A 22,808-nucleotide genomic window follows, 5' to 3' on the forward strand; every position below is an offset into this window, starting at 1 on the left:
TGTGATTTAATTTTGACCAGTGTAGTTTGTAGCTCGATGGAAGGTCAGTCTCACATGGCCATAGGATGGACAGATGGACCCTCAAGGTCTTCCCTCAAGCCCTATGGCCTTATCTCATTTAAATAAAATAAAGATGGGGTGCCTGGGTGGCTCAGTCGGTTAAGCATCTGACTTCGGCTCCAGTCATGATCTTGCGGTCCGTGAATTTGAGCCCCGTGTCAGGCTCTGTGCTGACAGATCAGAGCCTGGAGCCTGCTTCAGATTCTGTCTCCCTCTCTCTCTGCCCCTCCTCCACTTGCGTGCGTGCTCTCTCTCTCTCTCAAAAAATAAACATTAAAAAAATTTTTTAAATAAAAATAAAGGCATATAGAGTGCATACAAAAACATGTCGCCATATACAGACACAGGTGTAGATATGAAAATGGCACAAGAAAGGATTAGATTCTAAAATCTGATGATCCCTAATTAGGGGATAGAGAGATGGAATGACAGATACCCTAAATGATAAATACTGTTTCAAAGGAGAAGTTAATGGGATTGCTTTAGCAAGTTACTTTATTTCAAAAGCACCAAGTGTCAACCTAATGCCTGTTTTCACTTAATCATAAATTCCAATCTTAATTTAGGCTCAATGATTTTTTTTCAGTGATAAAGTAATAAAGACTTCCATAGTCCTCAATGACTGAAAAAAAATTTTCATAGGAATTCTGTATCTTCTTTTTACTTCTATATTGTTAAAATATTAGGTACTTAAAAAAATTTTTTTTTAAATGTTTTACTTAGAGTCATAGTGGAAGAGGGGCAGAGAGAGAGGGAGACTGAGGATCTGAAGTGGTCTCTGTGCTGACAGTAGAGAGACCCTGATGCGGGGCTTAAACTTAAGAGCTGTGAGATTAAGACCTGAGCCAAAGTCCCATGCTTAATTGACTGAGCCACCCAGGTGCCCCTAAAATAATTTTTATATTTGCTTATTTTTGACTATTCTGTTTTAAAATGGTTTTAAAGGTACTGAACAAAGATTCCAAAATGTCTTTTTCTTTGTGCCACATTTCAGTTTTACTTGCTTTGTAACTTACCTTTCAAAAGCTAATTACTGTGTCCCTCTTTGGTCGATGGGGGATAAATCCTTGCCAGAAGCTTAAATATATAAGTCTATCTATTAGGCTAATGGTCTGCCATTTAAGGCTAATGCTCTTCAGTTTCATAAACACATATTAAAAACCTTTTAGGTGACAGAACTTACAGGAGAAAGGTGGAATTGCATTTTTATTTTCAGGCTTTTATTTGAATCAATTTAAAGTGTTAATGCCTTAAGTTGGGCCAGCATGCTTGTTTTGCCATTAAACTCTACCACTCCCTATAGCATTACAGTTATGTTTCATAATTGTATATTACCTCCCTGACCATCTCTATGGGAGACTCAAAGAAGAGACAGACACACAAACATAATAAGAAGGTTTAATCTGATCCAGTGACAAATCCTTGGTGGAATGGCCTATTTCTAAGGGACGATTGGCAGTGTGGGGAGGCAGGAGGGTATGGTGACTCACACAGCCTAGGCCCATAGGAGGTATTGGGAGGGTTTCTGTTGGGACACTAAGGACTTTTTTATATCTGGGATTTGCTTTGGGCAGGCCCTGATGAAAACAAAGAGACAAAAACTTAGGTGACATCTTTTTAAAAACCTCTTCTTCTTCTTGTTTTTTGTTTTGTTTTGTTTTGGTTTTGTTTTGTTTTTTGTGTGTTTTGTTTTTTTTTTTTTCGGTTTGTTTTTCTGTTTGCCTTATCAGGTGAACACACAGGATTTCAGAGGGCTGGTTCGGGAAGATGCCGTTCTCTACCTGCTAGAAATCCCCAAAGGTGAAATGGTGACCATTTTAGCTCAGAGCCGAGCTGATGGTGAGCATGTTTGGTCATTAGTTTAATGCGGGGAGTGGGTGAAGGGAGGAAGGATGAGAGAGGTATCTTGGGACCAAAATAGGTAAGTCTAGGTATTAAAAACTGAAGTATATCTTCACACTCAATTTCTGAGTCATAGGTATGTGAAGAAAATTTGGGTACCATTTAATGTCCTACAGAAATGTCTTCTGTGCACCAACTGAAATCATTTTACCAGTTGTGTCAATTTGGAATAAAATTGCTTTTCTGAATAGTGATCTGTCCTTAAGTACTGCCTGGAGTTTATGGAGTTTCCATATGCAAGATACAAAGGGCCCCATCTGTGGATCAACTCCCACATTAATGCTTATCTGACAAGTTGCTATACCCTTATCTTGACAATGCAAGTCTGACAACTTGCTATACCCTTTCAGACTTCATTGTTCTCATCTGTAAAATGGGGGTTGATAGCATCTTCACTGTCTGCTTCAGGGGTTGACTGGCAAGTATATTAGGGCTCTCTAAAGCAATAGAATCAATAGGATATATGTGTGTGTGTGTGTGTGTGTGTGTGTGTGTGTGTGTGTGTGTGTGTGTAAAGCAATAGAATCAATAGGATATGTGTGTGTGTGTCTGTGTATAGATGTTTATTATAAGGAATGGGCTCACATGATTACGGAGGTTGGCCAAGTCCCAAAATCTGCAGGGTGAGCTGGCAAGTTGGAGATCCATGAGAGCCAATGATTTGGTTCCATTCCAAGTACAGAGGCCTGAGAACTGGGAGAGCTAATGGTGTAGTTACAGTCTGAAGGTTAGCAAGCTCACAATCCAGGAAGACCTGATGCTTCCATCTGAGTCTGAAAGCAGGAAAAAAGCCGATGTCCCAAAAGCTGATGTCCTAGTTCTAAAGTAGGAAGAGTTTGTTTTTTCTTACTCAGTGAAGAGTTCCCCTGTTTTATTCAAGCCGTCAACTGACTGGCTGAGGCCCACCACATGAGGAAGCGCAATCTGCTTTACTCAGTCTATTAATTTAAATGTTAATGTCCATTCCAAAACACCCTTAGTTACACACAGAATAATGTTTAACCAAACATCTGGGCACCCTGTGGCCCAGTCAGGTTGACACAAAATTAACCATTATGGTGACTCATGGAGTTAGCTTTCTGTCCTTGTTTGAGCCCTGCTTCCCATAGGGTTTGTTCACTGAGTTTGCTAAATGAAGAGAAGTAAAAAGGGTGATCAGGGATAGGAGAAGCTGGTAACTGTGAAGCAGAATGCAACATACAACAATGCTTTTGTTTTTCAGTGTATAGAGACATACTAGCTTGTGGCAGAGGGGATTCGTTTTTTATAAGAAGCCACTTTGAATGTGAGAAGGAAACTCCACAGAGCCTGGCTTTCACCAGGGGGGAGGTCTTCCGAGTGGTAGATACGCTGTACGATGGCAAGCTGGGCCACTGGCTGGCCGTGAGGATCGGAAATGAGTTGGAGAAAGGCTTAATCCCCAACAAAAGCAGGTATCAGAGATCATACACTCTCATACACCTCTCCTAAGTCTTCCACAAATCAATACAGTCCCTTCCCTGCTCAAAAAGGAAGCACCTGTAACTTCATCATTTGTCATTGTGTCCTCTCCCATCACCTATTCCACCTATTCTTATTTATGAGGTGTGGCCCGGGACCGTGAGATACCCACTAAATGGTCTGCTGTACTTAGTTAGCATCATGTGGTTGGCTGTTGCACCTGGCTGGTGTTTCAACGGTTTCCCGGGGAGTGCCTGCTACCTTGCGTAGCCTACAAGCAGATTACCAAGTGGCTGTAGCAAACCAACACGCCTCTCAGAGACAGGTTGCCCTTGTCCGCTGTTGGGCCCGCATCCTTGGACGGGGCTGATCTATCCCAGTTAACACTTGTTGGTTGGCTGACTGGGGAAAATAGTAAAGATGATTATACTTTGGCCGGGATTTTAGTTATGTTTATTGTATTCCATCCTATCAGAATGAGCCAAGTTTATTGTGTTCTGAGCTATTTCTGGTAGGTTTTCTGTGCACCCAACCGTTCTCTGCTTCCACTGTGTGGAGAATGTCCCCACGTTTCCCATTCTGTGAAACCTCTTCGGCGTCAAGCTGCATCTTCTCTATTCCAAGTTCATAAGCAGTATTGACTAGACTTGGTTAATTTTAACTTCATTTGTGCATTTTCTGGCTTTTGAGATTTACTTCCTGTGGTTTTTTTCTCTCAGAGCTGAACAGATGGCCAGTGTTCAGAATGCCCAGAGAGACAATGCTGGGGACAGAGCAGATTTCTGGAGAATGCGTGGTCAGAGATCTGGCGTGAAGAAAAACTTAAGGAAGAGTCGGGAAGATCTAACAGCCGTTGTGTCAGTTAGCACCAAGTTCCCAGCCTATGAGAGGGTTTTGCTGCGAGAAGGTGAGGAAGCTAAGCGGGGCCTAAGGAAATGATCTGACTGGGCTCTGAGCCTGTTTTTCTTCATTTTCATACTGTAACAGTCAGGTTCAAACTTACCATACCACTTAGACCAATGCCAGGTTATAGTGTTGGAATCACACTCAAACATGAAATAAAATTTCCAAAAAAGTGAGCTGTGCCAACTCTTGCATGGAGGTGTATTTCCACATCTTATGTTATTTAATTTTTTTAATTTTTGGGGGGGTGGAGGGGCAGAGAGAGAGAGAGGGAGAGAGAATCCCAAGCAGGCTCCAGGCTTAGTGAACAGCCTGATGCAGGGTTTGATCTCATGACCCTGAGATCATGACCTGAACCGAAACCAAGAGTCGAAAGCTTAACCCACTGAGCCACTTGGGCGCCCCTTCAGTTATTTCTTCTGATACTACCATTCAAAAGTTTTTATATATTGCCTATAGTAAAGGTTTTTTTTTAAGTGTTTATTCATTTTTTGAGAGAGAGAGGGAGAGCACGAGTGGGGGAGGGGGGAGAGAGGGAGACACAGAACCTGAAGCAGGCTCTAGGCTCCGAGTTGTCAGCAGAGAGCTTGAGGCGAGGCTCGAACCCATGAACCATGAGATCGTGACTTGAACTGAAGTCAGATGCTTAACTGACTGAGCCACCCAGGTGCCCCAGTAAACTTTATCTTTGACACTAGGGAGGGGAGTAAAGGCATATTCTTCAGGAAAGAACAGGGCTGAAGTGAGGGAGGGAGGGAGGGAGAGCACACCATTTCTTTTTTTAATCGTGTTCATCACTAGCCTATAAAATACTTTGGCTTCTTATCTTAATAGCTGAGGAAATGTGTTTCCATGGCCTTTCTTGTCTCATTTCAGCTGGTTTCAAGAGACCTGTGGTCTTATTTGGTCCTATAGCAGATATAGCACTGGAAAAGTTGGCAAATGAGTTACCTGACCTGTTTCAAACTGCTAGTAAGTCTGTTGGTGATCTTTTCCTCCCCAAATTTTCAGTTTGAGAAATATCTAATATAAAGGAAAAATGGAAAAAAAGGAGAATACCCACATACCCTTCACATGCAGTCACTGTCACTAGTCAGAAAGTTTGCTATATATCACCCCTACCACAGACACAGATACACACTCTTAAAATTTTCTTTTGAGCCATTTGAAAAGTTTAAGTTGTAGACGTTGTAACATTTTTTTAGCCACATGAGTCTCCTCAGAACAAGAGCATTCTTCTATACAGTGACACTGCCAAGAAATTTAACACTGATAAAACCATCCTGTTTAGTATATATTGTTTTTATGTCTACAAAGACAGAAGTAGCCTCCTCTTTCTACTTTATTTTCTAACATTGATATCTTGCAGAGTCCAAGCCCCTTGTCTCACCTGTGGGACTATCTGCTTCCTCATGATTAGATTTCAATTTAAGAGGTGGTGTGAGTGCTTCTCGTCTCTCCTTAGGGTGGCACCTTATGTCAGACTGATGGAGTCTCTGATTTTGATTTCTAAAAAAGTCGGTTAGCCCCTTGTTTTTGCTTTTGCAGAAACGGAACCAAAAGATGCAGGATCCGAGAAATCCAGTGGGGTGGTGCGGTTAAATACTGTGAGGCAAATCATTGAACAGGTGAGGAAATTCATCTGAAGGCCATGTTGTCGGAAGGAATCAGCTCATGGTTTGCTGGAGTCTTTTTTAGGACAGAGTCTGTTTTTAATAATCATTAAATGTTAACTGTAAAAAATAAATATAAATGTAAACTGTTGCATTGTGTGGAAACCAGGTGATGTTCCGTGGCAGTGACGTACTTTTTCAGAGTTCTCAACATTATACCAGATAACCTGTTAATTCATTTTCTCAGCGGTTCCAATAGACGAGTAGTATTAAAGTGGACATAACGTGGAGGAAAACATTCTGCTTTTGGATTTAAATTGACAAGTTTTATCTGATGCAGCCTTTACTTAAAATAAACTCTTTGCTGCTATATGATTTTACATACATAACTTTGACGTAACTTTTCTCCATTTCTAACAGGATAAGCATGCACTCCTGGATGTGACTCCTAAAGCTGTGGACCTGTTGAATTACACTCAGTGGTTCCCGATTGTGATTTTTTTCAACCCAGACTCCAGACAAGGTGTCAAAACCATGAGACAGAGGTTGAATCCAACGTCCAACAAAAGTTCTCGGAAGTTATATGACCAAGCCAACAAGCTTAAAAAAACCTGTGCACATCTTTTTACAGGTAAGTGAAATTTAAAATGTTGTCTCTTTGTTCCATGGTGGAAAATACAGAATTAAAGAATGGAAGAACCAAGAAAATAATACGAAAAAAGAAGAATAATCTGAAATCCTATTCATGACTCCTTGAAAAGAAGTTAATCCTATAAAATGAGTTTGTGAGACTCAGTGAGTGTGTATATTTAAATTTGACTAAAAATGATCATAAAGATCTATGACATTGCAAAAATTGGTCATTTTGATGAGGTCCAAATTTTTGTGTGGACTGTAGGCTAGTGATTGAGCCCAGTGCACCACTAAACACCCCCAACTCTATATAGCTTGTATTGTTCTCTACTTACCATGCATGTGTGCACTAATGGAGTGGTAGGAACTTGGTTTCATTATTTAAAAAGGTCCCCAAAATAGAAACTTGAACACTCTGGGTACTGAATGATATTCTATTACTTCCATTTTTAAGATAAATGATACTGTGATTATGTTTAAAAATAAAGAGTCTTTATCTTGTAGGAATGTATAGTAAATAAAGTATTCATGGATGACCCTAATATATATTTATAGATGACCTAATATCATGCCTAGCATTTGTTTAAATGATCTTTGGTGAGGAGAGTGGGTGGGGATATTAACAAGAGTTGATAGTTGTTGAAGGTGGGTAATGTAGACATGGAAGTTCATGTTCTCTCTACTTTGTATATGTTTAAAATTTTATATCATAGAATATTAAGTTCCTGAAATGAAGACCTACTGCTACTATTCCTTAAAAAATAATCTAAGAACATAGCATGTTTTAGTAACTGAATATATGCCATACCTACATACGTGACTAGTTCTGTGAATGCAGTATAATTCAGGGTTTAAAAGGGTTATATGAAGTTTTTGGTCATGTGGTTTTGTGGGAGCAACGTGAGGAGACTGTTATGGATAGAACATCCTTCACGTAGTGATGATAGCTCTTTTGAGTTCAGTGCTGCTCACCGTCTACTTGTCATTTTTAGCATATCTGACACTGGGGAAGGGGGGTAGATAGATGTATGTCCACATTAGACTCGTTTTATTTTCACTGGCTTTTCTTGTTAAAAATATGCGCTATTTATCACTATGGTGAAGTGCTGTAACTGAGAGGTAATTTAGCCAAATGCACAGGAGAGTGGTCTATCATAAAATTTTTTTTTTAATGTTTATTTTAGAGAGAGAGAGAGAGTACATAAGTGGGGAAGGGGCAGAAAGAGAGGGATACAGAGGATCTGAAGTGGGCGCTTCACTGATAGCAGAGAGCCTGATGTGGGGCTCGAACTCACGAACCTTGAGATCACTACCTGAGCTGACGTTGGCCACTTAACCGACTGAGCTACCCAGGTGCTCCATAAACTGGGTTTGTTTTTTAATGTAGAGTCTTAAGAGCTTGGGCTTTTGATACATTCATACTCATCTTTCCTCTTGTTTTTACTACTGCTACTAATAGTAATAATGTAATTAATAATTATTATCACTTTTTATTATAGCAGTAGCTAACATTGGTATAGCTTTTCATGTGTGCTTATTGGACCGTAAGAAAAGCCAGGTGACTTCTACAGGGTCACACATTGAATGGCGGGGCCCAGAAGAAACTGATGTCTCTGTGTGTCCAATATTCTATATGTTATAGCACAGATGTATTTTTAATGCTGAAAGGGGTCATATAGCGTAATTCCTCTGTTTAACAGATAATTAGTCCATTTAACCAAGAGCTATATCATTATGAGTGATATTAAACCTACCCCCACTTCATCCCCACCCCCGCCTTTGCTTCAGTCCATTGAATAGCTAGGGGCTTGCCTTAGAGTTGAATTTGGAGTTCATGTGAGGATATGAGACATCAGGGAGGGAACTCATGGGTTGTGGAGGAAGAACCAGGCTGCAGGAGGCTGGACAAAGGGAGGGCCATGGTAGAAGAAAGCCAGTGACTCTAGGGCCCTCTCTTTATCTGGCTGTGAGTGGGTATCATTTGCTCTTTGGAGCACAGGCATAATCACACTAGCTGGCTGTGTCTGAGGATCCGTAGGACCTCATGTGTGTAGAAAGGTTTAACAGTTCCTTATTCGGCTCCACTAATGGATGATGAGATTCTTGAAGGCAGGGACTGTACATTACTCTGTGTACCGAAGGTCAGCATAAGGCCTAGCAAACGGGCAGGGCATTGACATTTGTAACTTAGATCTGCCTTTGGGATACCAAACTATTTCTTGCCTAAAGCTCATTAAGAGTTTGAAGGTTTAGGATAACTAAAGTCAGAGGCTGGAACGGAAATAAGATACTAAGCCTCCAGTTTCATCTAGAACTTTGTAGTGGCCATGAGTTGCCAACCTCTCTAACATGGAATTCTGCAGTCTTCAGGACAGATGGAACAGGGTGCTGAATGACTTTTACCAACAAGCCCCAGTTTTCTACCAAATGGCCTCTTACAGTATTCTTCCAGACTTCCAAGTTTGAGTCTTGAAAGCCGCATGGATGGTCTCACTAAATGCTTTCTATTCCCCGTGTCTCTGTCAGCCTGACCAGGTTGTGGCCTGATTGTGTGCACGATGGCTAGAATCAAAGGTTTTTTTAATGATTTTTAATTGATGGCATTTTTTTGAATGTATAAGTAAGAATAATCGAACTGTTCTGAACACCCCAATTCAAAAATCCAGGGTTATGTTGCAGGTAGACTCCCCACAGTCAATATCCTTCTTTTCCCTGTTGCATTGTAACAAGAAAGTCCCATTTCCCACAGATGAGTATTTAATTATGACACTATTAAAATGACTCCCCTTGCAAACTCACGGTATTCCTCAGTTAAGTGGGGATGACAAGGAAAGATTTATTTTGAGATTTGCCCCAAAGCAAGTTAATTTTCAGTATAAGTTAAAATGTTAGGCTGCCCTTTTTTCCCATTTAAAAATTTTTATTCTAGAATGCATTTCTGTGTACTTGTCACAAAAATGATTTTTCAAACATGAAGTTTGAATTGCATGTTTTCTTGAAATTCCTGAAGCACTCAGTTCATGGTTTGAAGACCAATGAAATGGAACTGTGAACTGAGACCCAAACAGGGCCACCATTTCTGTGAAATCATGGGGATTTTTTTTAAAAAAATACCACACGATAATCTAACACTTTTATCAACTTCCCCAGGTTTCAGTAATGTGAAATTTGTACAGTTCAGGCCTGGGACTTTGGAAGTACTGAACAAAGGCTACTGATTATTGTTAGTGACATTACTTTATACGTATTTTATTATCTTTCAATATTCCATGTTTAAAAAAAAAGTTCATGTCATTATACAGTGTTTGCAAAGGCTTGAGGGGAAAAGTGAGTCCTGTACCAGGTGAAGGAACCCAAACTACAGTAGCCAAGCCAGTTCTTGGTTTCCAGAGGGAAGGCAGAGCCTGGAAACCACAGGAAGCAGATGGAAGATGCTGTACTCTCTGGCTGGACACCTTGGTTGACGGTTGCTCGTTTAGAGGGGGTCTCTGCCACATGAATAAGTTTGTTGGAATTTAATTTATGTACCCTACAATTCACCCATTTAAAGTGTACAATTCAGTGGTTTTTAGTATATTCAGAACTGTACAGCCATCACCATAACCAATTTTAGAATGTTTTTGTCACTCCAAAAAGAAGCCCAGTATCCTTTAGCAGTCATTCCCAATTTCTCCCTACCTGTCCAGCCTTACATGCCACCTTTTGCTGTTGCAGTTGGCACTTCCCAGCAATCTCCTTGGCTGGGGAGAGAATAATGACCATACTCGTGCCAGGGCTGGGAACAGATGCTCTCAAAATTCCAGGACTCCCAGCCAAGACGGAGACTGAATGCACATTCTTCCAATATTGCACTGTTTGGAGTTTGAGAGATGTATTAAGCCTATTCAAGTAGATACAGGCCTCGTCCAGAGATTGGGAGCAACAGGAATTAACTAAAATAATGTAGCACATAATAATGCTAAAAGAATGTGCAAAACCTAATGAGCAAAAGCCAATAGTAAACTAAAGGTACTTGATTGCAAGAGAAGGCAACATCCTGTTTTAACCACCTGTTAAAAGGGGGTCAAGTGCATGAACTGGATGGTACCAACTTAGTCTGTGTTACTTTTATGTGGGTCTTAGGAAATTAGCCACTATGAAGTTGTTTGATTCAGTGTGAATTCAATGAGAGGTATTATGACTTTTTCATTTTATTAGGAGGCATGAACATATCTTCTGCATTTCACAAAAGACCCTTTAACTTTAGGTTTTTCTTGTGATAAATACAGATTGTATTCATCTCAACTCCAACATAAAGCTCAAAAAGCAGTTTAATATACACATTTCCTGCAAACCTCTCATTTTGCTTCTGGGGTGTGTAATCTCACTTCCACATGCAAGTACTATGGCATCATATTTTACCCAAGAACACAATAATCTTTGCAAAGTACCATGATACGGATACAAAAGTTCAAGGAATCAAGTTAATTTTGCTTGAGTTGTGCAATGTATCGGTTTATTCTAATGCTATACACAATGGATGACCAAGGAAATTATAAGCTCATTCAGGATTTTCCAAGGTCAGTGTTAGAACTTCTTAAATGAAAGAATGGTATAGGTTATTAGGAAGAAAACTTGAAGCGCAGTTGCTTACAGATTGCTTAATGGGTTTTTTTTGGGCTATATATAGAGAAGTACGCAGACTTCAGGATAGATGGATCGGGGGCCTAACAAATTTTACCAGCAAGCCCCAATTTTCTTTGGGGTGCTACACATAATGCCATAGCCTTTAATAAGAGGCTATGGCATAGTTTAAAAAAATCCTAATATACCTGCACTCTGATCACTTTAGGCCCAATTTATTATTCTGGAGCAGTTTGCTCTATCAGTTTATCCCTGTTAGGTTCATAAATACATAACTGCTGGAGAACGAATGCATATGTTTTACTTGATTGGTATTTTATATCTGTTTTTATTAAAATTTTTTTTTAATGTTTATTTATTTTTGAGAGAGACAGAGACAGAAAGAGAGAATGAGCAGGGGAGGGAGACATAGAATCTGAAGCAGGCTCCAGGCTCTGAGCTGTCAGCACAGAGCCTGATGTGGGGCTTGAACTCATGAACTGCTGAATCATGACCTGAGCCGAAGTCGGACACCTAACCAACTGAACCACCCAGGCACCCTGTTTTTATTTTTTTTTAATGTTTATTTATTTATTTTGAAAGAGGGAACAAGTGCAAGTGGGGGAGGGGCAGAGAGGGAGAGAGTGACTCACAAGCAGGCTCTGTGCTGACAGCCCCACATGGGGCTTGATCTCCTGAACCGTGAGATCATAACCTGAGTCAAAATCAAGAGTTGGATACTCAACTGACTGAGCCACCCAGGTGCCCCATATCTGTTTTTAGATGGGCTGTGTTGTGCGGTGGCTAAGGCCATAGGCTCTAAAAGCAAACTTCTGAGTTTGTATCTAGGTTTTTTTCAGTTGTTTGGTGTGAGGCCTTGAGCTAGTTACTTTTCACTGTTGTGCCTCAATTTTTCTTCTGTAAAATGGGGCCAATAGCTATACCCACCTTGCAAGGTTTTGATAAATAAAAAATGAGTAAGGTATTTGGAAAAGTGCTTGGTCTATCCGTAGTAAGTGCTGTTATAGGAGATATATTTTGTTCTGAATAGAAAATGTATATTCCTTGAATATACACCTATAGATTTTGGTTAATCTGTAGGTATATTCTAAAATGTTAAAGCCTATCAAAATGATACACATTTTGATAACATTAAATGTTACCTTCAGTTTTTTATTGGTGATATGCAACAGTAAATTGGTATATGTTTTTCTTCTTTATAACATATATGTCTATGTAATGATCTTTAAGATACTTTTATATTTGGCTTAGATGTGTTATCCTTGCTCCTAAAAACGTAATTATTAAAAACATACTTTTTAAAGGTAGCCTTTCTGAAAAACAGACATTCTGAAAAGAAAGAAATTCAATTTTAGCTTTATAACATCTGTCTGTAATATAAACTCTCAACAGGTGGACTGGTAATGGTTTTAATTACATTTGACTAAAGGGATTTATTGTTCAAATATATGCAGATTTTCTCTTGGATTTGTCAAGAGTTTTAATTAGTATATGACAAAGGAATAAAATGAGGTCAAATAGCATTTTTAATAAACATTGCTATGGAAGTAGATGCAAACCTTTTGTTTACGTTTCTGTAGCTACAATCAACCTAAATTCAGCCAATGATAGCTGGTTTGGCAGCTTGAAGGACTCAATTCAGCATCAGCAAGGAGAAGCAGTTTGGGTGTCTGAAGGAAAGGTATGTGGCATAGATATTCTGCTATGAGGTGAGAGTCCACGTTCTGAATCTTTTCTCAGGAGGGTAGTGAATGTAGTAAAACTATGCCCACTTGAAGTGATTCCAACATCTGTGCTAATCAGATTTGAAATTCTATAAATTCTCTGAAAACGTAGTAAAATGAAGGGACTTTCCCAAGAAAAGTAGAATGTGATGTATGTGACCCTACATTCACTTCCCTTTTACTTTTAACGTAGTAACTAGTGTTGTATTCCAAGCACACTAATCAGAGCTTACAAGATCTTGTGCTGAGCTCCATCCACAGCTTACTAAGTACACGGGAAACTCAGCATGAGGGGGAAAGGTGAGGGTGAGAATCATGGAGAATATGGTTAAAAATTAATTTAAAAAGGGAAAGCTAGCTGAGTTGGAGTCATTTGCTTAGAAAGAAGATTGGCAGAGAATGTGTCCTAGGAATTTGAGTAGGTTGATAAGAGGGTGCTAGGAAGCTTGTGTAGGCTTCTAAAATTGGCTAGCTTCTCATCTATGCAGGTAGTTTGCCCACAGTTCTACTGCAGGGAGGAAGCAAAGAGATTATGTAATTTCCTGTGGTTCTAAGGAGCCTTTGGTGCTAGTATTCTGTAGTCCAGCTGAATCGAACCAGTTGTGAGACGTCAGAGGTATGATTTTGTTGCGGAACCAATTAGATTGTTGAGTGCTAGTCTTGCCCTTAGGAAACTGCATGTTTAGTCAAGGTGTCTAGCATCTTCTGAGTGTTTATAGCCTTCTGAGGCTCCCTAGAACCTCTTTTGTGAGAACAGGTTGAACAGGACATAGCTTCCTTCCTCAAGGATTTGAGAATCGAGTGAATGAGTGGAGACATATGCAACACCAGGCAGTGTGCATTTATTACTAGTAGACAAGTATTAGCAGAAAAAGCTGGAAAGTAGCCAAATTCTGGAAGAAAAGTACAACAATCTGAGGAAGCACGGCTCAGTAATGGTAGAAAGGATGGATGGTAGTAAGGCTAGATAGGGTGGAGGGTTCCAAGTTTGAGTCCCTGCACAAAAAATTAACATAATAATCTAAAGCCAAGTGATTTCAAGAAAATAAAGATGACTTCCCTTCCTAGAACATGTCAGGTTTCAGTCACTTGGCTGTGCCCTTGGGAATCTTCTTGAGTCCCCACTCCCAGGAGCCATGTCGACCCCACTGACCCTCCGAAACAAATTCCTCTAGATGGAAGGGATGGATGATGACCCTGAAGACCGCATGTCCTACTTAACTGCCATGGGCGCGGACTATCTGAGTTGCGACAGCCGCCTCATCAGTGACTTTGAAGACACCGACGGCGAAGGAGGCGCCTACACTGACAATGAGCTGGATGAGCCAGCTGAGGAGCCACTGGTGTCTTCCATCACCCGCTCCTCGGAGCCGGTGCAGCATGAGGAGGTGAGGTGAGGCAGGCCACAGGCTGTGAGGCCATGGGCAGGAAAAAGAGGTTCTGCTGTTTCACTTGGATTCTTCTGGACAACTGTTTATTCAGGGTGCTGTAGAAGGTATTCCTAAGAGTTGGAACAGATGACTTCTAGGGAGTTTCTTATTCTAAGTCAGTGCCTGCACGATAGCATTTGTGGTCCATGGGAAAGCCAGACAGGAACTTAGCGCTGGGAGAGGTTGAGGGATCAGCACTCATCACACTGATGTTCTCAATTATGATGGATACACTGAACAATTTTATGTGCCAGCTGTCCAAATTACAAGTGGAACATTATTTTTTTATAAATACAATTTTGCTGTATTTACTTGTAACCTTTGATTAGGTCTCTCTGTACTTTTAGGTATCCTTGCTTTTTCTTACCCGTCCTACCTTTAACCTTTCTAATCCTGCCAAAACTCCTGAGTGTTTCCCCATCAGTTTCCTTCTCTCTTGTATTTCAATTTCTAAATTGAGTTCATGGTCAAATATGTATCTGATCATGTGTACTGTGCATCCACTGGCCAGTGAATAGACAGCTTCTGTGATCCTGGAAATCATGTCAACAGGCACTAAGGATCAATTAGTAGTTGCACCTCAGATACATTACGTCAATGTAGATGAGGTTATCCATATACTTGAATAGTTATTCTTGTCATCTCTTTAGCAAGTTAGCTCATTTTGGTAAATGATTTTATTTTTGATGAAATAAAATTACAAACAAACAAACAAAAATGTTGAAGGGGGATAAAACCTACCATGGCCAAAAAATTAGTATATACCAGTGGACAAGTTATAAAGAATAATTTAACTCCTGAATGTCTGCAGTTATAGATGTGCTAATGGTTAAAATATTAATAGCTATAAGTGACCAAAGAGATTTTAGACTTTAGGAAGACTTTGGGGGTGGAGGATTATTTTAAAGGAAGAGACTACACCAATGGATGTAACTAGTTTAAAAAAAGTATCTTAAGCATTTACTAATGGGAATATGCTGGTATCTGCCTTTTCAGTAAAGAAGCATTGGGTCAGTGTCTCCATTTATGCCAGTTATGAACCTCAACTTCTGAACTTTTGCAAATTGGCAGAACTCCAGCAAAGCAGATGAATGTTTTCTCTTCTTTGCTGGGATGTTCTTGTTGTGAATGAACCTTTATGTCTTGTAGAGCATAAGGAAACCCAGCCCAGAGCCACGAGCTCAGATGAGGAGGGCTGCTAGCAGAGATCAACTTAGGGACAGTAGCCCACCCCCAGCATTCAAGCCAGAACCACCCAAGGTATGTGGCTGGGAAGCCCACGTTGGGGAGGAAGAAGAAGAAGCAGATACCCCGACAGCTTCCTGCATAGCCAGGGAAGAGCACACACCATAAGATGGCATTGAATTATGTTTCTGACTCACACTTTCTGTTAAAATGTGTCTTTTGGTTTGTGGGTGAACCCCAAAATGAGGGAAGAGCAAAAAGAAGGAAAGGTAGTTTTAGGAGAACATACTGTTTTAAGACTGTTGTTATTTTATTTACTTATTCACTTATTCATTCATGCATTCATTCATTTTATTTTTTATTAAAAAAGTTCCTCGTAGCAAGAATAAAAGTTTGACAAATAGTGAATGCCCAGAAGCACCAGTTTCAGAATCTGTTTTTCTTTTTGAGTTAGTTTTCTGCCCACAATTTAGACAAACCAGAAAGTCCCTATTGATAGTTTGCTGAAGAACACAATCACCACCACTGTTTATTATGCCTCTCATTATGAGGGCAGCTTAACTAATTAATTAATTCATTTATTTATAGGTAGGTTTCACACCCAGCACAAAGCCCAATGCAGGGCTTGAACTCACAACCCTGAGATTAAGACCTGAACTGGATCAAGAGTTAGATGCTTAACTGACTGAGCCACCTAGTGCCCCTCAGCTTAATTTATTTTTAAATTAAATAGTTTCTCAGAACAGAATTAGTGTAAGAACATACAGTACATGTCATATAATATTTTTACCCCTTTCTGAATCAAATCTATAAAAACAGGCTTTTCCTTTAGTATAACCCAATAAAACTTCTCCATTTAACTCAATACTTTAGATAGGAAAAAAGTAATCACTGATTGTGTGAGTTGTCAGAAATAGTGACCTCATAAAATATATCACTGAAAATGTACAAGCAGGCCTAGGATCGAAGTATGAAGATGGAGCGGCCATTAGCATTGTTTGCTACCTTTCCCACTCCAACCTCCAGTCTCCTACGTGGCTGGACATGGGCCTCCCCTCTGGACTAGGGCATGCACCCTCAGGATCCCACTCTTCAATCCTGAACCCCCTTGACTTGTTGTGAAGTCTTCTCCAAGATACTGATCACTGATCTTAATCTCCTCTAGTACAAAAGTAGGTCTGCTCTGCCTCTATACTTGCAGGCCTCCCAGCCCTTCCCCAACATCCTCTTGGTTTCCTAGAGTTCTAAATACTCTTTTGTAGGAAGCAAGGTAGGGCTCAGGATGCCCACCCAGTGGCTGTTTGTCCTGTAGTATTTGATTCCTTGTCAGAATGGTATTTGTTGACCACCTCTGGAAACTGATTAGGAAATGGGAGTGTATTAAATCACTAATACAGATTTGAAAGTAAACTGAAAACCCAAGGTAAAAATGTGTTCATTGTTCTCTTCAGGCCAAAACCCAGAACAGAGAAGAATCCTTTGACTTCTCCAGATCCCATGAATATAAGTCAAACCCCTCAGCTGTTGCTGGTAATGAAATTCCTGGGGCATCTACCAAAGGTTATCCTCCTCCTGTTGCAGCAAAACCTGCCTTAGGAAGGTCTATACTGAAGCCCTCCACTCCTGTCCCTCCTCCAGAGAGTGAGGAGGTAGGAGAGGGCAGTGAGGAGCAAGATGGCACTCCCAAGTCTGTCCTGGGCAAAGTAAAAATATTTGAGAAGATGGATCACAAGGCAAGATTACAGAGAATGCAAGAGCTCCAAGAAGCACAGAATGCAAGGGTAATTATTTAAAAAAAAAATTTTTTTTTTAATGTTTTATTTACTTTTGAGAGAGAGAAAGACAGAGTATTGGGGGCATGGGGGGAGGCAGAGAGAGAGACACACACACACATACAGAATCTGAAGCAGGCTCCAGGCTCTATCAGCACAGAGCCCGAAGTGGGGCTTCAACTCGTGAACTGTGAGATCATGACCTGAGCTGAAGTTGGACACCTAACCACCTGAGCCACCCAGGTGCCCCACAAGGGTAATTATTTTTAAACCCCTAAATCATCTTAGCATGTCAACAGCAAGAATGTTCAGTTTCATTTCATGTAATGATTTGAGTCCTTTTTCCACTGCCACCAACATGAAAGGAATGTTCACATGCATGATACCACAGGCACCTCCTGTGTGTATGCCATTTCCAGACTGCCAGCTATCACTGTAGCCCTTTTTCTTCTAATCAAGAAAGCCTAACAATACAGGTGAATAAGATTATGCTTTTCACACTTCAGAACTTTATATCAGGTTCTGGAATGGGCAAGTAGGACAAGACAATCAGTGCCTCTCTGAAGTTATTTTTCATTAAAACATTTGTTATATTTGTTCAGTAACTGAATTTTATTTTTTAAAAATATTTATTGATTTGCGAGAGATAGAGTGTGAGTGGGGGAAGTGCAGAGCGAGAGGGAGACAAAGGATCTGAAGCAGGCTCCAGGCTCTGCGCTGACAGCAAAAAGCGTGACGTGGCTGAACTGTGAGATTATGAACTGAACTGTGAGATTATGACCTGAGCTGAAGTTGGACGCTTAACCGACTGAGCCACCCAGGTGCCCCTTAGTAACTGAATTTTAATTTGCTCCCAGATTTACCATAGAAATCAAGGAAACCTTAGAAGCTAAAATTGAAAGCCCCATGGATTGTACTTTTTGATACTGTTTGAATTTTTGTGCCATATGCACATCTAACCTTTCAAAAGTTAAAGAATTTAGGTAAGCATATTCTGCCTAGTGGATATGGGAGAGTTTTTTTTAAGTCTGTCACAACAGCAGTAGTGCTTCTGAGCATTTTTCTTATCCCCCCCTTTTTTATGTTTATTTATTTTGAGAGAGAGAGAGAGAGAGAGCGCGTGAGCTCAAGCGGGGGAGGGGCAGAGAGAGACAATCCCAAGCTGGCCCCGCACTGTCACTGTAGAGCCCAATGCAGGGCTCAATCTCATGAACCATGAGATTGTGACCCAAGCCCAAATCAAGTGTAGGATACTTAACCGACTGAGCCACCCAGGCACCCCATTTTTTTTTCCATTTCAACTATTTTTTTAATGTTTTTTATTTATTTTTGAGAGAGAGCGTGTGCACATGAGCGGGGGAGGGACAGAGAGAGATGGAGACACAGAATCAGAAGCAGTCTCTGAGCTGTTAGCACAGAGCCCAACCTGTGCTTGAACTCAGAAAACCAAAAGATCATGAACTGAGCTAAAGTTGGACATTTAACCAGCTAAGCCACCCAGGTGCCCCATTTTTCAATTATTTTTATGCAATCATCACCACCATCCATCTCCAGGACTTTTGAATCTTCCCTAGCTGAAGCTTTGTACCCATTATACATCAACACCCTGTTACCCCTCCTCCTATCCCTGGTAATCACCATACTACTTTCTGTCTTCATGAATTTAACTACTTAGGAACCCCATATAAATGGAATCATACAGTATTTGTCCTTTTGTGACTGGCTTATTTCACTTAGGAAAATGTCCTCAAGGTTCATCCATGTTGTAGCATGTGGCAGAACTTAAACATTAGGCCATTATATACAACCATAAAAACTAGAGAGTTGCTTCTATTTTTCCTTTTGTACGAAAAATGGGATTGGAAAATGGGACCAGCCAGACCACCCAGCAGTCATTCATTCTTTCTTTTTTTGTTCTTTTTTCTCCCCCTTAATTCCCACAGATTGAAATTGCTCAGAAGCATCCTGATATCTATGCAGTTCCAATTAAAACACACAAGCCAGACCCTGGCCTGTCCCAGAATACAAGGTAAGGGCTGCTCAGCAGTATAGGTCTAAAAAGGGGGCTTGTCTAGGACGTGGACTCCTAAGAAAGAATTCTTCCCCACATTTCAATGTAACAAGGAGATTTTTTTTTTCCTGGTGAACTATTTACCTTACTTACTCAGTCAAGTTTAATTGTAAACATTATACAATCAAAATTTCATAGAAATTTTGCTTGTGTACTAACACCAACAAAATGTAATCACTGACACTTCAAAGTAGTCCCCTTTGACACACGGCAGGTTAATTGTATTAGGATAGCACACGAGCAAAATTCCTGGGGCTTAAACACTAATTGTTTTGTCACTAATATATTTTGGCTCTTAATCAACCTCCTTAACTCCTTTGTATCACATAGCAAAGTCAGGCCACTTATACTGAACTGTGGTCTGAAGGGAAGGTGACAATCAGTTGACCAGTGTTGGTAAGATGCTTTCTATTTAAAATGCTACATAAGCATTAGGAATTATGACAGTGTCTTCCTGTAGAGGCTTTATACTGGATCATTTCCTGCTTCCGAGAATAGAAAAAAAAAGTCGCATTTTCTTGTGGCCATTCTGACTGGAAACTAGAGTCTGGTTTTACAGCAATAGAAAACTAGAGGCACATTTCTTCTTTAACACTTGAACAGTGGTACAGCCAACCAGGTGGCCCCTGGCAACAAAAGGGGTTTGGTAGGGTAGTTTGGCTTCCTCACTCACTGCCCAATAAGACTTAACTGATTACTCCCCCACCATTAACCTGAAGTGGGGCCCAAAGTAACCCTGGTTAAACAGCACAGTGTGGCATTTGACTCCAAGTTTGTGATCTGTCTTGGATTCATGGTCGCACTTCAACGGGCAGAGGCCCTGGCTGAGCTTTGTGATGCATTTAACACTCTCACTTTGTTAGTTCTAGGCCACCTGAACCCCAGAAAGGTCCTTCCAGACTCTATCAGGACCCCAGGGGGAGTTATGGCAGTGACGTTGAGGAAGAAGAATATCGCCAGCAGCTGTCAGAACACTCAAAGCGCGGTTATTACGGCCAGCCTTCCCGGTATCGGGACACAGAATTATAGATGCCTGCAAATTGACTCTTTTGTCTCCCCGCTGCACCACCTCAGAGCAGCGCTCCCCCTGAGTCATGGGAGAGTTCTTTCCAGGCAAAGTGCACTGTGGAGACAGATGTGGGACCTGAGGTCCCATTTCCTCCTCATGGGGAGTACAGGGGACAGACGATGCAAATTAAGAACTGAGGGCTCTGTTTGTGGAACTGGGTCTGGGGAGTTTATGGCTTTTTGCTCAGAATTAAGAGAAACATAACAGTCTGATACTGTTAACTGCTTCAGTGGACCAAAATCTGTATCAATTCTGTTTGTGTATTTTTAACGTGTATATTAAGAAGTGATAACTATTTTCCCTCATTAATAGCTGACTTCAAGGACTGTTTCAATGAGAGATGGAATGTGAAAAAGGAATTAAAATATTTCTGGACTCAAACTAAACTCAAAGAAATATTTTATTACATCTCTAAGTGCCTTTGATGAGAAGTGTCTTAAATTTTCTTCCTTTGGAGCGTTATGCAAAGCCATAATGGACTAAAACACTGACTACAGTTTCATACCAGCTTAATAGCTATGGTTTTCTCTGCGCTGTGTCATCTTTTCAAGGCATTTGTCTTTGTAATATTTTCCATAAATTCTGACTGTATATATAGTAGCTATACCTGGTGGTTTGGCTACCAGTGCTAAATAGTTTGAAGACCAAGATACTGGTATAGAAATTTTTTGTTTGTTTAAAACCATGTGCTCCACGAAAGCAGATAATTGGAAACACCACATTTCCAAAAATGTGTGTATTGACAACAGTTTTATAATTTAATAAAAAGGAGGCTATTGCAACCAATAATTTGCTTTGTGGTAGATTTCTACACTAGTTCTTGTTTCTAAAGGCAACTTTTATTTCAATTAGTGATCATGAAATGAGATCACACTCGCTGCTAAACATGAAAATAAAGATCCATATGAAAAAGAAAATGAAGACTACCCAAAATCTCATCCTTCAGATAATTTTGGTGCATTTCCTTCAAGTACATGTCTTGCAGATGTCTGTGTGTGTGATGGCTATAGTATGTATAAATATACTGTATTTGCAGTTCTGTTTTTTACTTTTTCTGTATAACATTCTATCACGAACCTTTCTCTCAGGGAGTTAAAACTCAGGTATACATCATTGCTAGTAACTGCAGAACAGCATAACCTGTGACTTCATAACTAGACAATTCTGCTATCTGGTAGTTTGTTTCCAGTTTTTGGCCTCTTTTATATGAAATGTACCTCTGTGTGTAATCCATTTCTTTATATCAGTGATCAGCATTTTAATCCTTTTCTGCTGGTAGTTTCTCAGAAGTGGAATTACTGAGCAAAAGCATAAGGACCATTTTTAAGGCCCTTAATGCTTGTTGCCAAATTGCTTCCTAGGAGAGTTGCATCAATTTATACTCCCACATTCACTCTTCAAAGGCTGAAGTATGTTTAGAATTTAAACAAGACAGCCTAGGAATTGGGGCTTGTATGAATCCAAAAGTACACTGAAGTCAGGAAAAGAGAAGAGTCCTGATTCCATTAGAGTCTTTTATAATATGAATTGCCATAAAGATGTTTAGCTTTGAGTTAGAAATTTAGCTTACTCAAAAAAGGAGTTGTATTAGAAATACGTCATGGTTACCTCTCTATCAGTATGGGTGCTGTAATTCATAAACTATTTAGTGCAGTTCCTTGAATTTTTGAGCAATCCTGAAGACAGTGACTCAAATCTCTGTATTTTGTCAATAAAGTCACCTTTTGCGGACTGAAAAAGATACACTGGTTATATGATGATTTAGTTTGCTTGTGTCCTTTTATCTACCCGAACAAGCTTTTTTGCAAAGCCAGGGAGGGGAGAGGAGGCATTTCAGCAGGAGCTGGGCTGTCATCTGGCTTTAGCACTTTTTTTTTGTGGTACAATTACTGATGCAGACAAGCAGGACCTCTGTTCCCCATAATGTCCCATAGTATGCCCCATGGACCACAGAGCCTGCCTCACCCCTTTTTCATTAACACTCTTTGTTCTGGGAAGGATTTAAGGCTGCCTACAACACATGTGGATTATGATTTAGAAAAGAGATGGGTGCTAGGCAAATGAGGAAAGAAGAGAGGAGAATATCAGAATAGGAAAGACAAAGCCATTAGTGAGAGTAGTGTTCACTATACACACTGGGCTCCTCTGCTTTCCAGAGGCCAGTGTAGGGCACGAGACGACTGGTACCTGACTTGACTCAAAGTGTCCATAAGGAGGTGGGGAAACTTCTAGAAGTCAACCCCCTACTCCCATTCTTTTTATTCTGTGTTGTTTTACCTTGTGTCCCACAGCCATGGCCACTTGCTTGCAAGGATGACTTTGGAGTTCTGTACCCCCCCCCCCCCACCTTTTAAAAGATTTTTTTTTTTTTTTTTTTTTTTTA

General features: G+C 40.3%; 1 protein-coding gene across 5 annotated transcripts in view; it reads left to right on the forward strand.

Moving 5' to 3' along the window:
* TJP2 (tight junction protein 2) overlaps nt 1-21,211 on the forward strand; it is a 97,847-nt gene extending 76,636 nt beyond the window's left edge. For 3 of the 5 annotated variants that reach the window (XM_042963372.1, XM_042963369.1, XM_042963368.1), the window contains exons 12-23: nt 1,791-1,899; nt 3,185-3,395; nt 4,122-4,309; nt 5,182-5,277; nt 5,854-5,933; nt 6,339-6,549; nt 12,755-12,855; nt 14,074-14,286; nt 15,478-15,588; nt 16,965-17,294; nt 19,229-19,314; nt 20,220-21,211. In XM_042963372.1, the coding sequence (XP_042819306.1) occupies nt 1,791-1,899; nt 3,185-3,395; nt 4,122-4,309; nt 5,182-5,277; nt 5,854-5,933; nt 6,339-6,549; nt 12,755-12,855; nt 14,074-14,286; nt 15,478-15,588; nt 16,965-17,294; nt 19,229-19,314; nt 20,220-20,385 (1,902 nt within the window). In that variant the 3' untranslated portion in view covers nt 20,386-21,211. The remainder of the gene's footprint in view (nt 1-1,790; nt 1,900-3,184; nt 3,396-4,121; nt 4,310-5,181; nt 5,278-5,853; nt 5,934-6,338; nt 6,550-12,754; nt 12,856-14,073; nt 14,287-15,477; nt 15,589-16,964; nt 17,295-19,228; nt 19,315-20,219) is intronic. The other 2 variants (XM_042963371.1, XM_042963370.1) reach the window with 1 other exon arrangement.
* Nucleotides 21,212-22,808: the final 1,597 nt, after the last annotated feature.

Source organism: Panthera tigris, chromosome D4 (genome assembly GCF_018350195.1).
Source record: "Panthera tigris isolate Pti1 chromosome D4, P.tigris_Pti1_mat1.1, whole genome shotgun sequence".
In the NCBI taxonomy this organism is placed as follows: domain Eukaryota; kingdom Metazoa; phylum Chordata; class Mammalia; order Carnivora; family Felidae; genus Panthera; species Panthera tigris.